The sequence below is a fragment of the Leucopleurus acutus genome (genome assembly GCF_964270905.1).
Source record: "Leucopleurus acutus genome assembly, chromosome: Y".
NCBI classification, from domain to species: Eukaryota; Metazoa; Chordata; class Mammalia; order Artiodactyla; family Delphinidae; genus Leucopleurus; species Leucopleurus acutus.
Window position 1 is genome coordinate 7,902,836 of NC_139164.1, and position 25,334 is coordinate 7,928,169.

Below are 25,334 nucleotides of genomic sequence, written 5' to 3' on the forward strand. Positions count from 1 at the left end.
CCCTTCCCGGTCACTGGTCAGTCTTAAACATCTATGCTTATAAGAATGGGACTTTTTAAGATTTCAGATGTGGGTGAGATTATACAGTATTTGTCTGTCTAGTTCTGGCTTATTTCACTTAGCACGGTGACCTCCATTCATGGTGTCACAAATGGCAGGATTTCCTTTTTATATGGCTCAGTAATACTCTGCTGTAGACATTTATCATATTTTCTTTATCCTGCCATCCGTCAACAGACAGATTGCTTTCATGTCTTGAAATAATACTGTAATAATCATGGGAATGTTAAGATCTTTTCAAGACACTGATTTCATTCCACTGGATATATATTCAGAAGTGGGATTTCAGGATCATATGGTAGTTCTATTTTTAGTTTTTTGAGGAACCTTCATAATGTTTTCGATAATAGATGCACAAATTTAATTTACAACCAACAGTGTTCAAGGGCTCTTTTATCCACATCCTTGGCAAAACTTGTTATCTATTGACTTTTTGAAAATAGCCATCCTGACATTTGTGAGGTGTTTTTTGATTTCTATTTCCGTGATTATTATTCATAATGTTTATTTTTTCAAATACCTATTAGCCTTTGTGTGTCTTTGGAAAAATGTCTGTTCAGGTCCTGTGCCCGTTTATTTCGGGTTGTTTGGTTTTTTGGTATTAAATTGTATGAGTTCCTTATATTTCAGGTCTAAATCTCTTAATCAGATATGTGGTTTCCAAATATATTCTTTTTTCTTGGCCTCACTGTGCATCATGTGGTATCTCAGTTACTCCGACCAGGGATTGAACTGAAGCCCCCTTCAGTGGAAGCGTGGAGACGTAACCACAGAACTACCAGGGCAGTCCCTATTCTCTTTTTCATAGGTTGCCTTTTCACTGTTGTTTCCTTTGCCATGAAACTTTTTTGTTTGCTGCAGTCCCATTTATCTGTTTTTGCTTTTGTTGCCTCTCATTTTGGTGTCAAATCCAAAAAAATCAGTTGCCCAAAACAATGTCAAAAACCTTTTTTTCTGTTTTCTTCTAGTAATTTTATGATTTCAAGTTCTAGGTTTAAGACTAATTCATTTTGAATTACTCTTTTAGATGGTGTAAGATATTCTTTTCATTCTTATACATGTGGATTTATAGTTCCCTCTATACTGCTTATGGAAATACTGTTCTTTCCCCATTGTGTATTCATGGCACTCTTACCAAGGATCACCTGACCATAAGTGTATGATTTTATTTCTGGGCTGTGTAGTCTGTTCTGTTGATCTGTATGTCTGTCTTTATGTAAATACTCTACTCTTTTAATTACTACAGTTTTATAATATAATTTGAAACCAAGAAGTATGACGCTTTCACCTTCTTCGTCTTACTCAGGATTGCTTTGGCTATTTCGGGTCTTCTGTGGCTCCATATGAATTTAGGATTGTTTTTATATTTTTGTTAGAATGCCATTGTTATTTTGATAGGGATTGCATTGAAGTAGGTTACTTAGGATGGTGTGGACATTTTAATTATAATATTAATTCTCCTAATCCATGAACACAGAATGTCCTTCTTTAATTTCCTTCATCACTGTTTTATAATTTTCAGTGTGCAAGGCTTTTCACCTCTTTGGATAAGTTTATTCTAAGTACTTTATTCTTTATGTTCCTAAAGTTAATGGGATTGTTCTCTTAATATCTTTTTCCTGAGAAATGCAGCTGTTTTTTGTATATTGATTTGGGGTGTGGGGGTGCATGCCGTGCAGCTTGAGAGATCTTAGATCCCAGACCAAGGTCAAACCCATGCCCCCTGCAGTGGGAGTCCTTGTTTATTGATTTTTGTATCCTGCATCTTTATATGTTTTTTCATGGAGTCTTTGGAGTTTTTTTACATTTATGATTATGCCATCTGAAAACAGCCAGTAGTACTTCTTCCTTTCAGTTTGGATGCATTTTGTTTCTTGTGTAATTGCTCTGGAGAGAATTTATATTGCTGTGTTTGGTAGAAGCAGTGAGAGTGGGTTAGAGGGAAAGCTTTCAGGTTTTCACCATTAGTTATGATGTTAACTGAGGGCTTGTCATATGGCTTTAATTGTGTTGAGGTGAATTTCTTCCCTTTTTTTTTTCTCACAGTTTTAATCATGAATAGTTGTTGAACTTTGTGAAATGCTTTTTCTGTATCCACTGTGTTGATCGTTGTCATTTTCTTTTATTTCATTAGTGTGATGTAGCACATTGACTGATTTGCCTGTGTTGAATCATGCTTGCATCCCAGGGATAACTCCAACATGGTCATGGTGTATAATCCTTTTAATGTGCTGTTTGTTTTGTTTTGTTTTTTGTTTGTTTTTATTGTTTGTTTAAATTGTATTTATTTATTTTGGTTGCGCCAGTTCTTAGTTGCAGCAGGCGGGCTTCTTAGTTGTGGCATCCATGTGGGATCTAGTTTCCTGACCAGGGATCAAACCCATTTCCCCTAAATTGGGAGACAAATTCATAATCACTGCACCACCAGAAGTCCCTGTGTGCTGTTAAATTCAGTTTGATAGTGTATTATTGAGGATTTTTCACCTTTGTTCATCAGGGATATTGACCTGTGCTTTTTCTTGTATTTTTATCTGGCTTTGGTATCAGGGTGGTGCTACTCTCATAAAATGAGTTTAGAAGTGTTCCCACTTACTCTGTTTTTTGTAAAAGTTTTAAAAAGATAGCTATTAACCTATTTGGTAGAAATAACTAATAAAGTCATCTGTTTTGGCTGTGTATTTGCTTTTCTATTCCTGACTCATTCTCCTTAATTCTTATTGGTTCCTTTCTATTTCTTAAATTTGAACAATACCAATTTAGTTTCAGTAACATACAAATACTGTTCTGTGCTTTTCAGTCCTTCCCCTTTATATTTTTATTGTTACAGGTTATATCTCTAAACACTAAATTAAAATTAAATCATTAAAATAGGTTTAAGATTGTTGCCTTTTAAATCATAAGGGAGCTGCATACCAAAAGTACCGTGAGTCTAGCTTTCACATTTTCCCGTAGAGAGCTTTACCAGTGCTTTCTACTTCTTCATGTTGGGTTTTTTTGTTTTTGTTTTTGTACTTGAGCCTCTTACTGTTTTGGCCTCTCCCGTTGTGGAGTGCAGGCTCAGCAGCCATGGCTCACGGGCCCAGCCACTCCGCGGCATGTGGGATCTTCCTGGATCGGGGCACGAACCTGTGTCCCCTGCATCGGCAGGCGGACTCTCAACCACTGCGCCATCAGGGAAGCCCTCATGGGTTTTTTTTGTATTTTTGTATATATTTTTTTAAAGTGACAGGTATACTTTATTAGAAGGTATTAGGTATTACTTTATAAAAATGATACAGCTTGATATCCCCAGTTTGTATCTTTTATTTTTCATTTTTTGGGGGGACGCGGGCCTCTCACTTCTGTGGCCTCTCCCGTTGCGGAGTACAGGCTCTGGATGCACAGGCTCAGCAGCCATGGCTCACGGGCCTAGCCGCTCCACGGCATGTGGGATCCTCCCTGACCGGGGCATGAACCCGTGTCCCCTGCGTGGGCAGGTGGACTCTCAACCACTGCGCCACCAGGGAAGCCCCCTCATGTTGTTTTAAATTACTAGCTAATGTCCTTTTTATTTCAGCTTGTAGGCTGCCCCTTTAGCAGTACTTGTAGGGCAAGTCTAATAACAAATTCCCTTAACTTTTTCTTATCTGGAAATTTCTTCATTCTTGAAGTATTATTTGCCCTACATAGAACTTCTTTGTTGATGGTTTTTTCCTTTGGCACTTTATATCTGTCATTCTCCTGCTTTCCTGATTGATTATAAATCTTATTGAAGTGCACTTCTCTGTGACAAATTGCTTCATCCTTTACGCTTTCACAGTTTTGTTTTTGGCTTTTAACAGTTTGACTGTAATATGTCTGCATGGCTCTCTTGAAGGTTTTCCAGTTTAGAGTTTATTGCCCATGTCCTCCTATCAGATTTGGGACATGTTCGGCCATATTTCTTCAAATATTTTTTCTGTCTCTGTTTCCTTCTGGAACTTTTCATGTTACTATATTGGTTCACTTAATGGTGTATCACACATCCCGTAGTTTTTTCACTTTTCTTTGTTTTGTTTCTGCTCCTCATACTAGATTATTTCATTTGTTCAGTACTGTATTGTTTGCCTGCTCAAATCTGCTGTTGAACACCTCTGTAGAGTTTTTTATTTCAGTTAGTTATTTTTTATACTCAGAATTTTCACTTGTCTTGCTATAATTTCTTTTTTAAAAATATTTTCAGTGTATTCATACATGATTTTTCTGTTGTGCTTTAGTTCTTGCATTGTATTTTAAGAGTGTTTTAAAATATTCATCTACAATTCTGGCTTCCTAAGGGACAGTGTCTGTCAATTAATTTTTTGTTTTTAATTGGCCATACTTTCCTGTTTCTTTATATGCTTTGTGATTTTTGTTATTGTTGTTGGAAACTATATATTTGAATATTATAATGTGGTAGCACTGGAAATCAGATTCATTCCCTCCTTGATTATTGGAGGATTAGATTGGGTTCTGCCAGTGTTTTGACTGAATACAGAACAAATCTGTTTTGCAGATTGGATCTGTGTTAGCACAATTCTGTAACATTTTGCTCAAATCTTTATAATTCTGCTTTAGCATTCACTTCTGATTGTACTGAGACTATATATTAGCCTCAAGGTGAAAGCTTAGTGTGAAATTATGTAACTTTTAGTATGTATTCTATCCTGTATGTGATTTTTTTTGTATTCTTCAGTGTTTTTTACTGGTTTTCAGTATCCTAATTTCCTCCTCCTAAAAATCTCTGTCTAGTTTTTGCTCCTTTGCCTTATTTTTATTTTATGTTTCAATTATAATCTTTGCTCCTAATGGCTCTTTGGGTTTTTCTTTCATGTTAGGACGTTTTTGACTAGCACCTGCCATTTTCTGACATGAGTGAGTTCTGAGGAAACAGAAATAAATGTTGTTCTTTTAGGACCCTTGGATAGAGTAGAACACAGTAGTGTGCAAATAAGTTTTGTTTTGCTCCATCTGGAAAAGGGGATCAGGGTCTTATATTGGGAACATGGCTGCCATCTTTAAGATCTCCGGCATGCAGGGTAGGTGGTGGGGCAACACCAGAAACTTTCTTATCACTTTCAAGTTGTTATTTTCTTGATTGAGTGCTTATTTGAAGTAAACCTTTGTTTTCCAGAATTCTGTCAGCTTTTGCTTGTTTTTTGATGTTTCCGTGGAGATAGGTACTTGGAGTTGGCTATGTTGCAGTTTTGTGTCTATTATTTTTTTCTTTCTTTTTTTAAATACCTTTAATTTTATTGGAGTATAGTTGATTTACAGTGTTGTCTTAGTGTACGTCAAAGTGATTCAGTTATACATACACATACTAATTCTTTTTAAAATTCTTTTCTCATATTGGTCATTCTAGCATAATTTCTTGAGTACTGTTTTCTAATTTCAGAATTCATTTTCATTTAAGAAGTTTGTTTTAGCCTATTTTGTAAAATCTGATTAAAGTATTTAAGTAGCCCTAACTTGGCTTCCCAGTTCTTAGATTTTTGTTTTGTTAGTGGTGGTGGTGATGTGGAGGTTTTTTGTTTGTTTTGTTTTGTTTTTAAGCAACTCAGTCAATTCCAAGTAAAATTTGGTATGATTTGATTTTGTGTAGGACAATCAGGAAATATTTCACTGACTAGGCTACCTTTAATTAAATGCTGAAAGTCTAAATGAATCATTGTGTAGGTATATAGAAGGGTCAGTATATGTAAAAGTTCTGTGCACAAGTCTTCTTAACCTCTTAGACAATATGAAGAAGGTCATTGTTACTGGAGCTGAGTAAAGGGAATTTCTAGAGATGACGTAAGAGAGATAACAAATAGTATGTCTAGTTATGTAGGATTTTATAAGTCCTTGTAAGGCTTCTGATTTTATTCTTTAAGTCAGTGATTCATAACTGGAGGTGAGATTGGGAAAGTTGTTACTGGCCTCTAGTAGTTGAGGTGAATGCCACTAAATATCTACAGTTCACAGAGCTGCTTCCTTATACCCTGACTTAAGTGAAATAGGAAGTCATTGTAGGGTTTAGAATACGGGTGTTATATGTTTGACTTAACCTTTCAGGAGGGTGCTTTTATCATTAAATAAGTATCAGGAATTTGGGCAGTAACTCATTTTTAAAGTGAGGTTGAGCAATGCACTCTCAAACACCTTTGAAAATTTGTTGTAAGTATTCAGTCATCCTTGCAGAAAATTGTGAAGAAAGCCACCATATGTGTGGAACTTTTTAGATAATATTTTGGAGGTTTTTAATGCCCATCTTTGTTTTTTATAAGTCAGAAGGACTCTTAAAGCCTCAGAAATACTGTGGGCTTATTATGTTTAGGCAAATCTAAGTGAACTGAGGTCAAACCAGTAATATGTGATATACTTTAATAGAGCCATTTATTATTTCTTCTTCTCTTTTTCCTCCTTCATCACTTATTAATACTTATGTGAAACAGTGTTGGTGAATAAAACCTCATACAATTTTCTAAGGTAATGAAGGGAGAGGAACAGGAGAACTGGATTTTTGACATCTGGGTAACTAATTTGGACTATAAATGCAAAGCATACAAGTACATTTACATACCACAGTATTTATGCTCTTTAATTTTGTTTTTCCTAATATGAAATTGTTGACACAAAAGTTACTAATGACTTTCCAAAAAAACAATCCAAAGGAAAGTGGTTTCTTAAGGATTATGGTTGGTGTTGGCAGAATTTTTGAATTTTTGCTCTTAAATTTTTAAGTAGAATTAGTAGGCAAGTAACATTGTTTGGAAAAATATTTGAAAGTGAGTTATAAATTGATCATCTTGGGTTTGTTTTAGTTATGCTTTGTCTTGTTCCACAAGGTTAAAAAAAAAAACATGCACAGGAAAAAATGTGGACGGTAAGATAATGAAAGTAAAAGAATGAGAATTTGAAAAATTAAAGGTAGAAAAGTTAAAAGTGAGGCCAAGAGGGAGCTTAATACATAGAACTTAAAATCCTTCAGATTTGCACCACAAATTTATTTCAGAGCTTTATCCCCTAGCAAGAAGACAGAAATACGGTATTTATCCATCAAAATGCTCACTCAGTCACCGTTTAACATCAGACATGTCTTGGGCTCTGTTCCGGTGTCAGTGACTCTCATTAACAAAGACTGAAAGAATTCACTTAGGTCAAAAATTAATGATATCACTATTCAGTGAAATGGAAAAAATAAAGATTAGTTTATTACTTGTAATAGTAAGGGAAAGCTATAACAGTAGAGCACATTCTCTGAGCAAAGCAGTGTGGTTTTAAGCACAAGCAGTTTTGCATAGGTGTCAGTGGGTTGACATTATTTGTAGATCCAGGTTATTCAGGTGAGACTGGGTTATTACTACTTCTCAAATAGATGATATTATACAATATAATGTTCTGGTTGTGCTCAAACTTCTATCATAGTCATTGGGATTGCTTATTAAAATGCAGGTTGCTGGGCCTCTCTCCCCGAGTTTCTGAATTAGTAAGCATAGAGTGGGCCCAAGAATTTATATTTCTAAGAAGTTCCCAAGTTCTTAGGTAATGCTGCTAGTCTGACAGCTGTCGGGTTTAGCTTCACCTATATTGAATTTCCACAAGTTCTTTGCCACAAAGCACTGTTCATTGGAAACAATTCTGTGGAAAACCACGAAAGATGTATACAGCTTACTGCATGGCATCTTGTATCATATCTGTTGGGGTATTTCTATATTATTCCAAGAGAGGTTTGAAAGGTGTCCTGCAAATATAGACATATTTTATTCATCTATGTTTGCTCTTTGCAAAGACCCTGAGAAATCGGTTATTAAGAAATTTTAACTCGGTAATTTCCAGCTTATTTAGGTATAATGTGAGGTTTTACTCTAAGAAAAGTAACTTACATATGTATCTGTTGTGTTGCTAACTAACTGCTAATGGTGGATTACCTTGTAGTTTTACCATTAATTTATCTCCTCTGTTAAAGGTAAAACCAGTGTTGGAATAATTTATTGTTGTTTTTATTCATGAGAACAACTCATTAAATAGAAAATGTTTTTATTTCAGAACTGTTCGTCAGTTGGCACAGGAGCAGTTTTTTTTAATGTGCACCAGATGTTGCATGGGACACAGGCCTCTGCTTTTCTTCATTACTCTGCTCTTTACCATTTTGGGGGTGAGACATTTTTTAATGAACTTATCAGTATGATTCATTCTTAAATGAGGAAAATTCAGGAAACTGGTTTTAGATTTTATTTAAAAATTAGGTTATGTTTAATAAAATAATGAATCTTTCCCATTATTTTCTTTACTGTTTATAGATTGGTTTCTATTTGTTTTTCTATAAATCCTGAAGGGAAAAATACACCACCTTCTTTGAAAAATAGAAATCAAAGGTCTTATTCTTTTTAATATCATTGTATAAGGTATTGCCACATTGTATAAGGTAATTTACCAGTTCTCTGAGATTTTTAAAAAATTTATATGGGGATTCCCTGGTGGCATAGTGGTTAAGAATCCGCCTGCCAATGCAGGGGACATGGGTTCAAGCCCTGGTCCGGGAAGATCCTACATGCCAGGGAGCAACTAAGCCCATGTGCCACAACTACTGAGCCTGCGCTCTAGAGCCCGTGAACCACAACTGCTGAGCCCGTGTGCCACAACTACTGAAGCTCGTGCACCCAGAGCCCATGCTCCGCAACAAGAGAAGCCATTGCAGTGAGAAGTCTGCACCCCGCAACAAAGAGTAGACCCTGCTCACTGCAACTAGAGAAAGCCTATGCAGAGCAATGAAGAGCCAACGCAGCCAAAAATAAATAAATAAATAAATTTTAAAAATTAATATGAATTTGAGCATGGACTTGTGGATTCATATTGTTTCAATTATTCTTTTTCAGAGCACAGCACGACAGAGAGGTAAACATTCAGGCGACTATTTCACTCTTTTACAGCACCTTCTTAATTATGCTTTCAACAGTAATATTAATGTACCCAATGCTGAAGTTCTTCTCAACAATGAAATTGATTGGCTCAAAAGAATTAGGGTAAGTTTTATAATATTCCATTTATTACACTATTAAATTATTTTTCTTATTAAAAGCGGGTTTATTGTTTTGAGTATTTATGTTAAGCTGGAAAAAAAAAACTTGGGAGGTAATAGAACAAACAAAATATATACTTTTCATCAGTGAACTAATAACTCATGATTCATAGAAAGAAGGTACAACTAGATTTGTATAAATGCCTTACTTTATAGTTGGGACTTAGAATGCTGATGTTCACTTTCCTCTAAATCGGTATTTTTTAAATTTTTTGCAAATTATAATCATATTTAATAAGGATTCTATAAAACTTTTTTTTTTTTTTTTTTTTTTTTTTTTTGCGGTACGCGGGCCTCTCACTGCTGTGGCCTCTCCCGTTGCGGAGCGCAGGCTCAGCGGCCATGGCTCACGGGACCAGCTGCTCCGCGGCATGTGGGATCTTCCCAGACCGGGGCACGAACCCGTGTCCCCTGCATCGGCAGGCAGACTCTCAACAACTGCGCCACCAGGGAAGCCCTATAAAACTTTTTAAATAAGTATCCGATAGGTTAGTATTTACATTTCATGATTTGCTTTTTATATATACAGAGTTCTATGAGAATACATTTCTGAAATATGTAGTTTTGGGCCTTCAGATGAGCATTCTCCTAAAACCTACTTCTAGAATTTCTCAACCTTGGCACCATTAATATTTTGGACCAGGTATTCTTTTTTTTTTTTTTTCGGTACGCGGGCCTCCCACTGTTACGGCCTCTCCCGCTGCGGAGCACAGGCTCCGGACGCGCAGGCTCAGTGGCCACGGCTCACGGGCCCAGCTGCTCTGCGGCACGTGGGATCTTCCCAGACCGGGGCACGAACCCGCGTACCCTGTATCAGCAGGAAGACTGTCAACCACTGTGCTACCAGGGAAGCCCTGGACCAGGTATTCTTGTTTTGAGGAACTGTGCTATGTCTTACAGGATGTTGAGCAGTACTCCCAGCTTCTGATCAGTAGACTGTGTTTTAATAATTCCACTTTCTTCTAAGTTGTGAAAACCAGAAATATCTCAAGAGACAATGCATGTACTCTAGGGCAAAATTGCTCTCATTTAATGAGATAGAGTTCTATAGAAGAAATAAGAAACTACCTGAATGAAAAGGTTTGGCAACATTGTATCTGAGTCATCACTGTTCTCCAGCTCTGTTTTGTTCTGATCTTTTTTGTCCTCTTTTCTGTAAGTTAGGCCTATAATATTTTTCCTTTGACAGGATAATGTTAAAAACACAGGTGAAACAGGTGTTGAAGAGCCGATCTTGGAAGGCCACCTTGGGGTAACAAAAGAGTTGCTGGCCTTTCTAACACCTGAGAAAAAGTATCATGTTGGTTGTGAGAAAGGAGGTGCTAATCTCATTAAAGTAAGTCCTATTTAGTACTAACTAGTTATCATGAACTTTTGAATGTCTCTTAGCAGATCTGTCTGATTAAGTTCTATACTATTTCATCTTTAAGATATCTTGGCCTTTTTTCTTAATTGTTTGTCTCATAAAAACCTTTATATCTGTGAAAGTTACGGTAATTTTTAAGTAAATGTGTACCTCCCTTTATTCAAGAGTTTGTTTAATTAATTTAATCAAAGTTCAGGGAAGAAAGTTCAGATGAAATGTTTCAGAAAGTTAACAAGCAGCGTTAATTGACTTTGCTGTTTAGTAAATCTGAATTTTTATTTGATCAAACTTTAAAGTGAAAACTATCTTACAAGACTTTATTTTTTACATATATTTGTTAAGTGAATTTCTTTAAGTGTGTCTTATAATTCAAGGAAAAGAGTGTCATTTGATGTTTTTTATTTTTATTTAAAATGCATTAATTTCAGTTCATATTTGATTAGAGGAGTAGATTTATTTGGAATATATTTTTTCTTAAATAATAGCTTTTTAAAATATTTTAATATTCAGAAAATTGAGTATGTTTATTAATTATGGTCAGTAGTTTTTTGAAATATAATTTTATTTTATTTGAAAATCCAAAATTGTATTTGAGATAATAAGATATTTAATTGTATCAAAGAAATAAGTAGAAGACTATTTCCTTCCAAGGGACATTTTTTCCTAAAGTAAATATTATTGCTAACAATATGTGATCTGTTTTTTTCAACTCTTTAGGAATTAATTGATGATTTCATCTTTCCTGCCTCCAAAGTTTACCTGCATTGTATTAGAAGTGGAGAACTACCAGCTGAGCAGGCTATCCCAGTCTGTAGTTCTCCAGCTACCATCAGTGCTGGGTTTGAACTACTTGTAGCATTAGCTGTTGGCTGTGTAAGGAATCTCAAACAGATAGTAGACTGTTTGACTGAAATGTATTACATAGGCACAGCAATAACTAGTAAGTATTTTAACTTGGAAAGCTGTTTCTGTTGGTTAATAATATTTCTGTGTTTAAAATTTTGGGTTTTTTCTTTAGGAAAACATTTAACCTGTGTTTGTTTTTAGCAACTAGTATAATGATTTTTATAATCATATATAATTGAGACCATTATGACCACAGAAACTCTATACAGAAAAATTTCCAAATGTACATTTAAATGTCTTCCTGTAGATGATTCAGGTAACTTGACAAAATGCTTTATTTCATCATATATGAAATAAGATCCAAATTCCAGGATAATAAGCCAGATTTGATGCTACAGGCTTTTATACTTAAAACTTAAAATGCGTGACATGCATTGGAAAGATTTTCAGCGTCTCACTTAGAGGTTCCTTAATGATACTTTGATCTGACTTTTAAGAAAGTTGTAGTTTTGAAGATCAGAATGTGAGAAGATAACATTTTTGTGCATTTTATTTTTTTCTTAATTAATGCCAACATCAGTCCCATGAAGTAGGAAGCTGTCTTTAGATCTTGTAAGAACTGAAACTCAAAAGGGAGGAGTGTAAGTAAAAATAACAGAAAATAAGATCATAAAATCTAATTAATTTGAAGAGAAAACCAAGGCATGGCAATGTAATGTACAGTATCCAATACTAATCCTTTAAGAACATCTGAAATTATCTTTCTTACGCCATCTTTTAGAGTGTAAATAAGTTTTCAGTCACATTTTAGGAGTTTCTAACTGAACTTATTTATTTGTAGTGTGGAATCTACATAAAGAGAGGAGATTCTTGAAAACTTTTTTTTAATAACTTATTTAGATTAAGAATTTCATGGTTATATTATTCACATATAAAAGAAGGTGTATAACTAAACATATTAACTCCCTACCCAATCCTGGTTCAGTGATTGTCTGCACATGCAAGTTGTACCTATGGATAGCTCTTTGCTTAGTTTTTTTCCTTTTAACGTAAAAAGGAATATGCTGAACACAGGGTTCTTCATTTTGTTTTATTTGTTTTACATTTAGTAATATATCTATCACCATAATAAAGATCTATGTAATTCAGTTATTGGCTGTATAATTTGCAGTTCAGTATACTTTATGTAATCCATCTCCAAGTTAGTGATTAATGTTTAGGTTATTTTTGGTTACATGGTAGGTGGCAAGGCTTATAAAGTGATTTACAGTTCTCACAGACCTTTCAAATATACTGTCTCATTGGCTCCTGAAAATATTATAAAACTGGGTATAGGCAAAGTAGTTTTTACTGTTACCGTGTTATAAGGAAGGAAACATATTCATGCAAAAGTTAAAGTTTTTGTGATGTGGAACTATGGCTTGAACCTTAAGTGATCTTAAATCACTTTAATATATCATTAATTATTTTATAATTTAATATATAAAATAGGTAATTAAAACTAAAAATTTCTAATTATATGTATAAAATCACATGGCTTTTTGTTGTTGTTTTGAATGACTTTATTGAGATATAATTTACTACAATAAAGGTCACTTTTTTGTATGTAAGCATACAACTTCAGTGGTTTTTAATCTACTTCTGGAGTTTTGCAACCATCACTTAATCTAATTTCGGAACATTTTCATTATCCCCAAAAGAATTTTTGTGCCCTTTACCAATCACTCTAATCTTCCGCTACCTGTTCCTTCCACCTCAGCCTTATGCAGTACTAGTTTTCTTCCCCTATAAATTAGCTTATTCTGGATATTCCGTATAAGCAGAGTCATAAAATATGTAGTCGTTCATGACTCCCTTCTTTCACTTAGCATAATGTTTTCAGTGTTCATCCATGTCGTAGTATATGTCAGAATTGTATTCTTGTTCCTTTTTGTTGCTGAGTAATAGTACATTGTGTAGATATATACTAAGTTTAATTTATCAGCTGATGAACATGTGGGTTTTTTTTTAAATCCACCTTTTTTACTATTGTGAAGAACGCTGCTATGAACATCCATGTGCATGTTTCATGTAGATATATTTTTTCATTTCTTTCGAATAGATATATTGGAGTAAAATTGCTGAATCATATGGTAACTGCATGGAGAGCTGCCAAACTTTTTTGCATGTTGCATGTCTCATCTTCATTTTACATACCCCACCAACATGTTGGAGAATCCCAATGCTTTTTATTGTCTGTTTTTATTATTTTATTATTATTTTTTTTTGCGGTACACGGGCCTCTCACTGTTGTGGCCCTTCCTGTTGTGGAGCACAGGCTCCGGACACGCAGGCCCAGCGACCATGGCTCACGGGCCCAGCCGCTTCGCGGCATGTGGGATCTTCCTGGACCGGGACACAAACCCGTGTCCCCTGCATCAGCAGGCGGACTCTCAACCACTGTGCCACCAGGGAAGCCCTATTTTTTTAACTTTTAAAATTATTCTAGTGGGTGTGAAATTGTAATGTTTTTATTTAAAGTTTTGATCACAGTGTATTGAAATTACTTAAAGCAAAGACAATGGTTATCCCAAGAAATTCATAATACCATCTTATATGTCTCTCTAAGAAGACTATCATAAAAACAACTCAGTACTTCTATATTAAAGATCTGTATAGTGGCATATATTATTAAAATAATGTACTGTCTTGGTGTACTCTCTTTCAATGTGCTGATTTTAGTTTGTCAGTAGAACAGAGCTGCCAGTGGACAGAATCATTATTTTCATGTTATGAGGATCTTTTTTTCTTCTCTTAGCTTGTGAAGCACTTACTGAGTGGGAATATCTACCACCTGTTGGGCCCCGCCCACCAAAAGGATTTGTGGGACTTAAAAATGCTGGTGCTACTTGTTACATGAATTCTGTGATCCAGCAGCTATACATGATTCCTTCCATCAGGAACAGTATTCTTGCAATCGAAGGACCAGGTAGTGATACAGATGATGATATGTTCAGTGATGAGAAGCAGGACAGTGAGGTAAGTTTTAAGTATAAATTCTTTTTGTGTGTGTTGCAAGATATTCATAACAGATACTGTTTTTCTGTCTTAGAATACTGTACTTATCATAGGATTTTTTTGAAGTACATTTGATGATAGAACAAAAATCTCTGAGCTACTGTCCCTGGCACGTTATAGTACTCATTATATAATGGACTTTAAACTGCAAGTTGATAATCTTTGTCACACGTTTTCTGTTTGTTTTTTAAAAGCAGCAGTTAATGTAGTCATGTCTTGTGGGACATGGTAAGTATAATTTGGTGTTTATAAAGTGATAAATATCTTCATTTAAAATAATGAAATTATGTTTTCTTCCTTTAACTTTTCAAAGTAATGATTCCATTTAATTGATTCCACATCTTGTATCATTTACCATTTTTATAATCTGTGCTTATTCTTGGGATACTTTAAATATTTTTCTCAGATAATGTTTTCTTCTGGTAAGGAAACAAAATTTGTCTGCTAGTTTAATGCTACATAGTGTTATTAATAGTATTAGGTAACAAGAGTAGATAATCAGGCTCCCTATCAAGAGTAACCAGTACAGGGCTTCCCTGGTGGCGCAGTGGTTGAGAGTCCACCTGCCGATGCAGGGGACACAGGTTCGTGCCCCGGTCCGGGAAGATCCCACATGCCGCAGAGCGGCTAAGCCCATGAGCCATGGCTGCTGAGCCTGCGCGTCTGGAGCCTGTGCTCCGCAACAGGAGAGGCCACAACAGTGAGAGGCCCATGTGCAGCAAAAAAAAAAAAAAAGTATCCAGTGCAGAACAAAGTAACAGAAAAGCTGGGTTTCAGTGGCAGGTCAGAGTACATGTAATTAAAATGTAACTTTTACGTACATAAATACAGAGGACTTTTGGTTATGTTTATACAGAAACTTTTTTTTTTTAAATCTTTCACTTTTTCATTCACATAAGTTTCTAGGAATTAATTGAAAAGACAGAATATTACAAATGTGAATGCTTTTCCTCTCATTCCTATGTTTCTTTCCTTCTCTCTCCAAGACTAGATTGGCTCTAGAGTAGTGATCCATCACTTAGAGATATTCTGAAACATAAACCTAACTTTACTCTTCTCAGATCTGATTAATCACACCACCCAGGGTCTGGGTAGGTTTACTTTTCTTAGAATCACCATATGGGGTACATACACCAATACTTGATTAACAACCACTGTTTGAAAGAAAATTGGAATTTTAAATACCTAGTTCTGTAGCCCATGTTACTACTAGGATGCCAAGTTAAACATGAACGTGAGGGACTTCCCAGGTGGTCCAGTGGTAAAAGAATCTGCCTTGCAATGCACGGGACGCAGGTTTGATCCCTGGTCAGGGAACTAAGATCCCACATGCCGCAGGGCACCTAAGCCCACGTGCCCTGGAGGCTGCGCACCACAACTAGAGAAGAGAAAACACATATGTCACAACTAGAGAGAAGCCCAAGCACCACAACAAAGAGCCCGCGTGCCACAACAAAAGATCTGACACGGGCATAAATAAATAATCAGTCTTTAAAAAAATATACATAACTAGTCATACCCTAAGAAAGAAAGTAAGGCAGAAAAAAAGACTAGAATTTCAAATTATGCATCTGCCTTTACTGCTTGATCCATGTGCTTTATGTTGTCTCACCACGATAGTGTGGTTATCTGCCTGTTTACTAGTTTCTTTTCCTGCACTGTGAGTTTTTCAAGGGCAGGAACTGGGTATTTACTTTCCTACCATAAGCCTCAGATGCAGAGCAAAGGATATAAAAAGATACTCAGTTTTCTGTAAAACAACTAAATTCTTCTTTGTAGAGTGATTAAGGCTTTTAGAGCTCTCTCTATGGTTCTGTTTCTACCAAAGGTACTCTCAATTTCTGTACTTACTGAGTATTAATAATTCACATCATGTCACATAATTTACCTCATATAATCTGTGAAGAATGCGTTATCTCACAAGAAAATACTGAATCCTAGAAAGGCTAAGTAGCTTATTTCCCCAGAGTTTTTTGTATAAAGCACTCACTTGTCTCCAGTCTAGTCTACTCAACTAAACCTTTGTCTCTTACACTGTCTCCAAAAAATATTATGGTTTTTAATGCTTTTTTCAATTGTAACCCTCCTGAGAATTTGTGAGGGTAAGCACTAATATTACAAAATGGATGTTAAGTGCTTTAGATACTTGGAGTATAAAATAATACAAACCATTTTTCATTTATTTGCATTTGTCTCAACTTATTTCACTATACCTTTAAAGTTAAATTAGATCATTGATGATATTTTTTTCACCTTCAGAGTAATGTTGATCCCCGAGATGATGTATTTGGATACCCTCATCAGTTTGAAGACAAAACAGCATTAAGTAAAACAGAAGATAGGAAAGAGTACAATATTGGTGTTTTGAGACACCTTCAGGTCATCTTTGGTCATTTAGCTGCTTCCCGGCTGCAATACTATGTGCCCAGAGGATTTTGGAAACAGTTCAGGTAAATTATGGGTGAATGATGATTTCAGTTTTATAAAAATCTCAGTATACTGAGTCAGGGTGGGGGTTATTTTGTTTGCATTTTTGTTTGCTTGTCTGCAGTTGCCAATAAAGAAGCTAGGTACTTTGCCCTGGAAAATGTCCCACAGTCTGGATTTTCCTAATTGCGTTCTGGTGTTGTGTTTCAGTATTTTCTTTGTCTCCATCCCTGTATTTTCTAGGTTTGCAGGTCATATGGTCTGTCACACCTACTCAACTCTACTGTTAAAACAAGAAAGCAACCATAAACAAATACATAAATGGATAAGGTGTGGCTCTGTTACAATAAAGCTCTGTTTATGGACACTGCAATTTGAAATTCATATTGTTTTCACTTGTCATGAAATACTATTTTGACTTTTTTTTTCAGTTATTTAGTATATATAAAACCGTTCTTAGCTCTGGGATGCGATGTAGGCAATGGACTAGACTCAACTCATGGGCTATATACTTAACCATGATTAAGAGGCTTGAGCAGATTCAAGTATGTTATTCCCCATTTGCAGTGGGTAATACTGTTTAATAGATGGTGATTTAATTTCCTCCGGGAAGATATAAAATGTATATATTTCTGTTTGTGATATGAAAGAGCCACTTAGTCATCATAAATAGAAGTGTCCCTCATGAGTTAGATAACTAACCTTAACATACATATCTACATGAAAACTAGGATAGATACTATTTTGTTTTTCCTTTTATGTTTATAAAGTAATCATGCAGCTTCTTAGCATCCTACTCAAGTGACCAATAAAGTTTGTTCTATTTTTATATTTTAAAAGTTCAATTACATTTTGATGTTATTTCTTTTTTTCTCACAAATTGTATCGAGACCTATTTTTTGTCATGCCCACTACAGCTGTAACTACACAGCTCTATTGTCTAGAACAAGGCTCCAGTCTTTTATAGGAGTTTAGAATTACATCAGCAGAGTAACTCCTAAGTAAACTTGAGGTGGGTAAGCAAAGGGATCATCTGACTTCTGGGTCACCTCTGTTTCAGTCAGGGTAGTACCCTTTTAATATATATTAGGATATCACTTAGATTTCTTTTGAAACTCACAAATTTATAGTATGGTAACCCCCATTATCTTTCATTATAACTTTATGTATTCTACAAATTAAACTCTCAACCTCGGTCATAAGAGTGATTTGCGTTTATAACATTTCCTACCAGATATGTACCTTTCTTCTTTCAGTTCTGTCACCTAGCAAATACCTCTCTCTTTTCTCTACCTGTTACTGTACCAATTTTTTTTCATACCTTTATCCTGACTCAAGATTTTCTTTTGTATTCTAGTCAGCATTTGTGTTCTTCCAGATTACTATACTATGAGCTTTTATCTTAACATCTTTCACTCAATTATTTGTATGTGTGCATGTATATATAATTATAATTAGATAGCAAAACTGTATAACATACATGTATGTATCTGTATCTACATATTTCTACCTATAGATATAGCTAGATATATAGGTGTGTATAGTTTTCCTCATAATACAAAATTACAATGTTTGTATTTAAATGTTCTAAATCATAATGTCTACTTAAATATGATATGTTTATGATTTTTGTCTTCACACTCACTCCCTCCATACGATGGTGGAAAGCTCACAGCACTTTTGTACTACCTATAATCATTAAGAGACACAAAGTGTGCTCTTAATGTGTTTTTTCTTTTTGGCAAAGTTTATATAATATAAAATTCACCATTGTAACCATTTAAAAGTATACAGTTCAGTGACACATATTACATTCAGAATGTTTGTATGATCACTAGTACCATCATCCCACTATCTTCTTCCAGAATATTCTCATCATCCAGAAAGAAACTCCCATGCCTATTAAAGAGTCATTCCCTGTCTCCCCTTCTTGCAGCCAAAAAAAAAAATAGCATTCTGTGTACTAATTTGCCTGTTTTTAGTATTTTAAATAAATTCAATCACACAGTATGGTATATGGGGTATAGTTTCTTTAAGCATATATTTAAGGTGCATCCATATTCTAGTATGTATCAGAACTTCGTTTCATGGCTGATTGATAATCCATTGTTTATGAATACTCCATATTTTTGGTGATGCACTCATCAATTGATGGATCTTTGGATGGTCTCCATCTTTTAGCTATTGTGAATAGTACAGAACTTCCATGAGCAGTCATACTGTATAAGTTTTTGTGTGGACTTCATTTTTTAAATTTCTTTTAATATATATCTAGCAGTGCAGTTGTTGGATCATATGGCAATTATGTGTTTAACCTTTTGAGGAATCACTGAACTCTTCTACATCCCTTATACCATTTTACTTTCCCACCAGCAGAGTATGAGGGTTACAGGTTTTCAACATGCATGCTAATATATGTGGGGGTTTTGTGTTGTTTAGGTTTTGGTTTTTTGGTGTATGTTGTTTTTTTGTTTTTGTTTTGTTATTTTTAATTATAGCCTTTCAAGTGGGTATGAAGTGGTTTATCATTGTGGTTTTAATTTGTATTTCCCTAATGACTAGTAATGTTGAGCATCTTGTCATATGTCTATTGGACTTTGACAATTTGTGTATTTTGTTGAGGAACATGTGTATTCAAGTACACATTGTCTTTTTGTTGTTTTATAACAGTTCTTTCTATACATACTAGGTTTTTATTATAAATGATTTACAAATATTTTTTTCCCATCTTGTCTTTTCACTTTAAATTTTGATGAAATTGTTTTTACCTATTTTTTCTTTTTACTCCAGTTTACTAATTGTTTTTCTTTTTACTCCAGTTTACTAATTGTTTTACATTACAATGTCATACATTGTGGTAAAATGTATGAAACAAAAATGTACCATTTTAAATGTTTTCAGGTTTATAGTTCAGTGGCACTAGGTATGTACATTCATACTGTGTGTACCGCCATCCATCTTAAGAACTTTTTTCATCTTCCTAAGTTGAAATTCTGTATGCATTAATAATAACCCTCCATACTGATTTTTAGGTGTTGATTTTTAAATCTCTCAACTTCACTGAATTTGCCAAATTCTAGCAGATTTTGGTTGACTCTTGAGGATTTCCCATTTGGATGCCTTTATTTCTTACTCTTGCCTAGTTTGGTCTGACTAGAATTTGTAGTGCTGTATTGATAAAAGTGAAGAAAACAGGCATCCTTACCCTTATTCCTGATCTTGGAGGGTAGGTTTGAGTCTTTCATCATTACACCTTTACTAAATGGACCAAATACCTAAACATAAGAGATAAGCTGTAAGACTTTTAAAAGAAAAAGTGGGGGAAAAAGCTTCATGACACTGGATTTGGCAGTGGTTTCTTGGGCTAACACTAAAGTCATAGTGGTACGACCAAAAAACAAAAAGGTTGGACTTCCCTGGTGGTGCAGTGGTTAAGAATCTGCCTGCCCATGCAGGGGACATGGGTTCGAGCCCTGGTCCGGGAAGATCCCACGTGCCACGGAGCCCACAAGCCTAAACTACTGAGTCCACGTGCCACAAACTGAAGCCTATGCACCTAGAGCCCGTGCTCCTCAACAAGAGAGGCCACTGCACTGGGAGGCCCACACACTGCAATGAAGAGTGGCCCCTGCTCGCCACAACTAGAGAAAGCCCACAAGCAACAACAAAGACCCAACACAGCTATAAATAAATAAATAAATTTATTTTTAAAAAAAAAAAGGTTAAAGGATGAGATCATTCAGTGCTGACCAGGATGCAAAGAATATGGGTCACCTATTGCTGATGTGAGTGTAAAGCAATAAAATAGGTGATTTCTCCAATTATCTCAAAATTAATTTTTAAAAAATATAAAATGGTAGGAAAAAGTAAACTATAATCACTAATACAAAGAAAGTTAAAAGAGGGGCTTCCCTGGTGGCGCAGTGGTTGAGAGTCCGCCTGCCGATGCAGGGGACACGGGTTCGTGCCCCGGTCCGGGAAGTTCCCACATGCCGCAGAGCGGCTGGGCCCGTGAGCCATGGTCGCTGAGCCTGCATGTCCGGAGCCTGTGCTCCGCAACGGGAGAGGCCACAACAGTGAGAGGCCCGAGTACGGCAAAAAAAACCCAAAAAAATGTTAAGAGAACAAATTCATGTAACTTCAAAAAAGAGTACTTTGATTGGGTTACTGTGAAGCTTTAAAAAGTTGGTTTCAAGGAAATAGGGGTCCAGAAGGGTTTGACTACTGACGTAGTAGCATTGCAAAATTTGGTGGGGGAATTGAGGTACGGTTTATTATCTTGATAGTGGTGGTGGTTACACAACTGCCTGTGATTTGTAAAGATCACATAGTGTACTCCAAAAAGATTGAATGTTACTCTATGTAAATTTAAAATTAATTTTTTTAAATCAGTAGCCAATTTTTTAAATTGTAAAAGCACACACAAAAGAAAATAAACCTCCTTAGCAGGTTTAAAATTTTGACTTGTCTTTTGCTAAAAATGAATGTATTTCTATGTTCTTAGGTATATTATTCTGTAAATATTAGATTAGATGTTGTTTTAGATCTCCTAGCATGACTTGGCTTTTACAGCAGTGGTTCTCATCTTGTGTACACAATTGAAAGGCTTGGTTGGCTTAAGTTTTAAGTCCATTCAGATTACAGAAAATACATTCACTCTAGAACAGAGCAAATGTTTCTATTTTCATTTGGAAAAATCACTTTAGTTAGGAAAAAATGGTTGTGAACTTTGCAATATAGCCCCCCAAATTTAAGCAGAATTAAATAACAAAGTAGTCGTTACAACATCTATATAAGACTGTTTTCCTTCTCATGTTAATGCTCTCTTTACTTGAATTCAAAATACATGACTATACTGCTTCATAAAGGAAGCACCATTCTGAGTGCCTGGCACTGTAGTACCAATTTTACTATGAGCTTCACTTCCATTACTATAGCCACCCAATACATAACATGCATTGGTTTACCTCTGCTTCCTGTGTAAATGGATAAAGCCTCAACTTACATTTCTAATGTCATTGTCATTTTTGTTGTTTAGAAAAATAAAATACAGATATTCTGGGGATGGAGACTACAATTTGTTCTGTTTTTTCCTCTTAGGCTTTGGGGTGAACCTGTTAATCTTCGTGAACAACACGATGCCTTAGAGTTTTTTAATTCTTTGGTGGATAGTTTAGATGAAGCTTTAAAAGCTTTAGGACATCCAGCTGTGCTAAGTCAAGTTCTGGGAGGTTCCTTTGCTGATCAGAAGATTTGCCAAGGCTGCCCACATAGGTAAATGCTAATTGACATTTTTAATATGTAATTTATATGGGTCTTTCTTTTTTTAATAGTATAAATAAAATTTTTACCAATACATATGTATGAAAGCAGAGAGTACCAGATATTACATTCTTATGCTATACCCCACTGTTCTGTGGGTTGTTTTTTTTTTCAGTAGCATTTAGTTCTTGTTACTCTCAGTATCTCATTATTTTTCTCTTACATTCTTATATTTTTTTCATATCCGAGGAAATAAAATGGAATTTTTTTCATAAATCTACAGTTATTATAAAGATATTTACTTGGCTGTTATAGTGAAAGTAATCATTGAAATGTCTACAATACAGTAACTTTAGGGAATTCTCCGGTAGTTCAGTGGTTAAGACTCGGCACTTCCAATGCAGAGGGCACAGGTTTGATCCCTGGTTGGAGAGCTAAGATGCTGCAAGCTGGGCAGAGCGGCAAAGAAAAAAAAAATCCTCGTGAATGAAACCTGGCATATAGTAAGCACTAATTAAATGTTAGTTATCTATAGCACACTTCCCTGGGTGTTTGGAGTTCAGTTAGTTACCCAACACCTTTTTAAAATATATATAAATAAACAAGCAAACAAACAGTAACTTTAGAAGCTAACCGGTAGGTCTGGAATTTTCTGTAGAAATTTAAAATTACCATCGATTACCATTCATGAGATATGTTAGGTATGTTTGCACATCACATCATTTCCAAGAGTTGACAAGACATTTTTCTGTGTTTTGGAGCAAATTAGAAGAGACTGATTTATTATGGGTTCCTAATGAAAATAATTAAAGAGTTCTTGGTTATTAGTATTAATAGTTCAGAAGGTTTAACGATGGACACTCATATCATGCCTATTGTGTGGAACTTCTTGTTACACATTCACATAACACAGAAAGGAAATTCTTTCTCACCCAAATAATCAAAATAAGATAGTATTTTCTAAAAGCTACTCTAGGGACTTCCCTGGTAGCACAGTGGTTAAGAATCCAACAGCCATTGCAGGGGACACAGGTTCGATTCCTGGTCTGGGAAGATCCCACATGCCATGGAGAAACTAAACCCATGTGCCACAACCGCTGAGCCTGCTCTAGAGCCTGCGTGCCACAGCTATTGAAGCCCAAGCGCCTAGAGCCCATGCTCCACAACAAAAGAAGCTACCTCAATGAGGTGCCCACGCACCACAATGAAGAGTAGCCTCCACTCGCTGCAACTAGAGAGAGCCCATGTGCAGCAACAAAGACCCAGTGCAGCCAAAAGTTAATTAATTTAATTAAATTAAAATAAAAGCCACTGTGTTATCCTGTAAACATTAGTTTGGTGTAGTGGATAAAGCACATTTTTTTGAAATTAGGGAAATGAGTTGGGGAAAGGTAATCTCACATAAATGAGAAACTTACCATGTTATAGCACCATTAATTTGGAAGATGGGGGAGTCATTTATTCACCTAGGTTGGCCAACTTTGTATTCTTATGAAAGATATTTTACATAGGTGAACAATAAAAATCCAACTCTTCGTCATGTGTTCTTATCAGTCCTCAGTTTTTTTAGTCAGAGTTACTTGTGAATTCTTTTGCTCTGCCAAATGGAAGTGTCCTGTGCAAATGAAGTACACATTCCAACAAAATTAGTCTTACTAGACATTTTAGGAGTATGTAAGAGTCTCAAGTCTTTCTAGTATTATAGAACATTGTTTTTTTAGGGTGTCCCAAATTGCAAAAGAAACTGTTAATCTCAGTTTATCTCCTAAGACCTTTTTCTCCTCTTTGGACAGGTTTTTATCACAGTAGAAACGTGTAATAAGCCATTCATAAATACTTTTGTGTTTTGTCTTTCTGACTTACAAGTTTCTAAATATGAAGGACTGTCTAAAACATAATATCCCCTATGCTCTACACATGGCGGGCACTCTTTTTTTTGACCATGCCATGGGGCTTGTGGGATCTTAATTCCCTGACCAGGATTGAACCCGGGTCTGCGGCAGCGAAAACATGGATTCCTAACCACTGGACTGCCAGGGGATTCCCAGGTATTCTTGATATATTGGTTGGATCAGTAGATTTAATGGTTGAAATGTTTTTGAGTTTATTAGTGTGTCATCAGAAATTCCTGAAAGCCCCTTTTGTAGAAAATCATCACAATGTGGGTTGCTCACTCCATCCCACATCACTTAACTCTTTTTACAAATTTTTTTATGACTCTGTAGAACCGAATACTAGAGACACACAAGTATGTTGGATAGTTGAACTTGTACATTAGGCTAGAACTTGTCATCTAAGTGCCAAAATATTAGTTGCTATTCTGTATTACACAAGTGGAGGAACATTTAAAAATTCAGTTCATAAATAGCCTTTTTTCTAAACTTGATGAATGTTTACCTTTACCTTGCCATGAATTACTACTACTTAAATAACAAAGGTAGCTGTGTGAAAGAATGTAAAGAACTTAAGCAGTGAGGCCAGACAAGCTTGGCTTCAGATCACACTCTGTGTAGTAAACTGGCCCATATTAATCTGTTTGTCACCTCTTTCACAATCACCCCCACCCCCACTCCAGTTTCTGTATCTGTAAAAGAGGAACAGATAACATATCTCTAGCAGGTTTTTTTTCTGAAGGTGAAGGTAAGCAATACTGTGTTTAAAGACTCTGATACATTGCCCAGTACAAAGTAAATGACCAGGGAAAGACAACTGTTACTTACAAATAACACTGTGACTAATGCATTTGACATGGTACAGTAAATACTGCAAATGTGTTTTTTGTCAAGTTCACAACTTATGACAGTGTTTAGAAACCTGAGGAATAAATCCTTTTAATGTTTCTTAAATAATGTCTTTAGATACGAGTGTGAAGAATCGTTTACAACTCTGAATGTAGATATTAGAAATCACCAAAACCTTCTTGATTCTTTGGAACAGTATATCAAAGGAGATTTATTGGAAGGTGCAAATGCGTATCGTTGTGAAAAATGTGATAAAAAGGTATGTATTGTTTGTTTTTTAGTAAATATGATTGCATTTAACATAGCTGGAAGACATCAAAATTGTTTTCAATCTCAAATTTTACCTCTGCTTTGCTACAGTGGCAGTCAAGATGATAACTGATTAAAAGATTTGTCAAGGAAACAATATTGAAAGAAACTAATAATAATAATAATAAATTAGGAAAAGTCCTTTTAATTGGGTGGTTAATTTTAGAAGTCACAATAACTTAACATCACTTTTTCTTGTAGTTTA

General features: G+C 35.4%; 1 protein-coding gene across 4 annotated transcripts in view; it reads left to right on the top strand.

Annotated features, from left to right (window-relative positions):
• LOC309978900 (ubiquitin carboxyl-terminal hydrolase 9X-like) overlaps positions 1-25,334 on the top strand; it is a 145,825-nt gene that overhangs the window by 105,190 nt on the left and 15,301 nt on the right. For all 4 annotated transcript variants that reach the window (XM_082865562.1, XM_082865561.1, XM_082865564.1 and 1 more), the window contains 8 exons: positions 8,089-8,197; positions 8,919-9,065; positions 10,311-10,457; positions 11,205-11,427; positions 14,131-14,351; positions 16,650-16,840; positions 21,918-22,091; positions 24,938-25,079. In XM_082865562.1, coding sequence (XP_082721688.1) covers positions 8,089-8,197; positions 8,919-9,065; positions 10,311-10,457; positions 11,205-11,427; positions 14,131-14,351; positions 16,650-16,840; positions 21,918-22,091; positions 24,938-25,079 — 1,354 coding nt within the window. The remainder of the gene's footprint in view (positions 1-8,088; positions 8,198-8,918; positions 9,066-10,310; positions 10,458-11,204; positions 11,428-14,130; positions 14,352-16,649; positions 16,841-21,917; positions 22,092-24,937; positions 25,080-25,334) is intronic.